Consider the following 317-nt stretch of genomic DNA (forward strand, 5'->3'; position numbering starts at 1 on the left):
GTTGTGGTGTTGGGGGCTCCCCCTGCCGCAGCCACTGAACACGATCTGCCGCCTGCCCTTCAGCTCCATCTGGGCCATGGCGAAGTTCATCAGGTTCCTGATCTTGCTGCCCTCCTTCACTTTCATCTCCACCACGTCCGGGGGCAGGTCGGGGAAGGGCAACGGCATCTCCTGCTCCGACGTCCTCACCTTTCGGAAGTTCTCCATCCTGGACTGCACGACGTGCTTGGCTCTCCCTCCTTCAGCAGACATCCTTCACCCTTTCCCAGTGGATCCACGCGGGCTCCTAGCCCCCCGGGACCATGGCAGGGCTGTCA

At 62.5% G+C, this 317-nt stretch overlaps 1 protein-coding gene across 1 annotated transcript in view; it reads right to left on the reverse strand.

Annotated features, from left to right (window-relative positions):
* Positions 1–252, reverse strand: part of LOC103805388 (ribonuclease P protein subunit p25-like) — a 628-nt gene extending 376 nt beyond the window's left edge. The window contains exon 1 of the mRNA XM_009078038.1: positions 22–252. Within this exon, the coding sequence (XP_009076286.1) occupies positions 22–252 (231 nt within the window). The remainder of the gene's footprint in view (positions 1–21) is intronic.
* Between the last annotated feature and the right edge of the window lie 65 nt (positions 253–317).

The sequence above is a fragment of the Acanthisitta chloris genome, unplaced genomic scaffold (assembly GCF_000695815.1).
Source record: "Acanthisitta chloris isolate BGI_N310 unplaced genomic scaffold, ASM69581v1 scaffold21627, whole genome shotgun sequence".
Taxonomy (NCBI): domain Eukaryota; kingdom Metazoa; phylum Chordata; class Aves; order Passeriformes; family Acanthisittidae; genus Acanthisitta; species Acanthisitta chloris.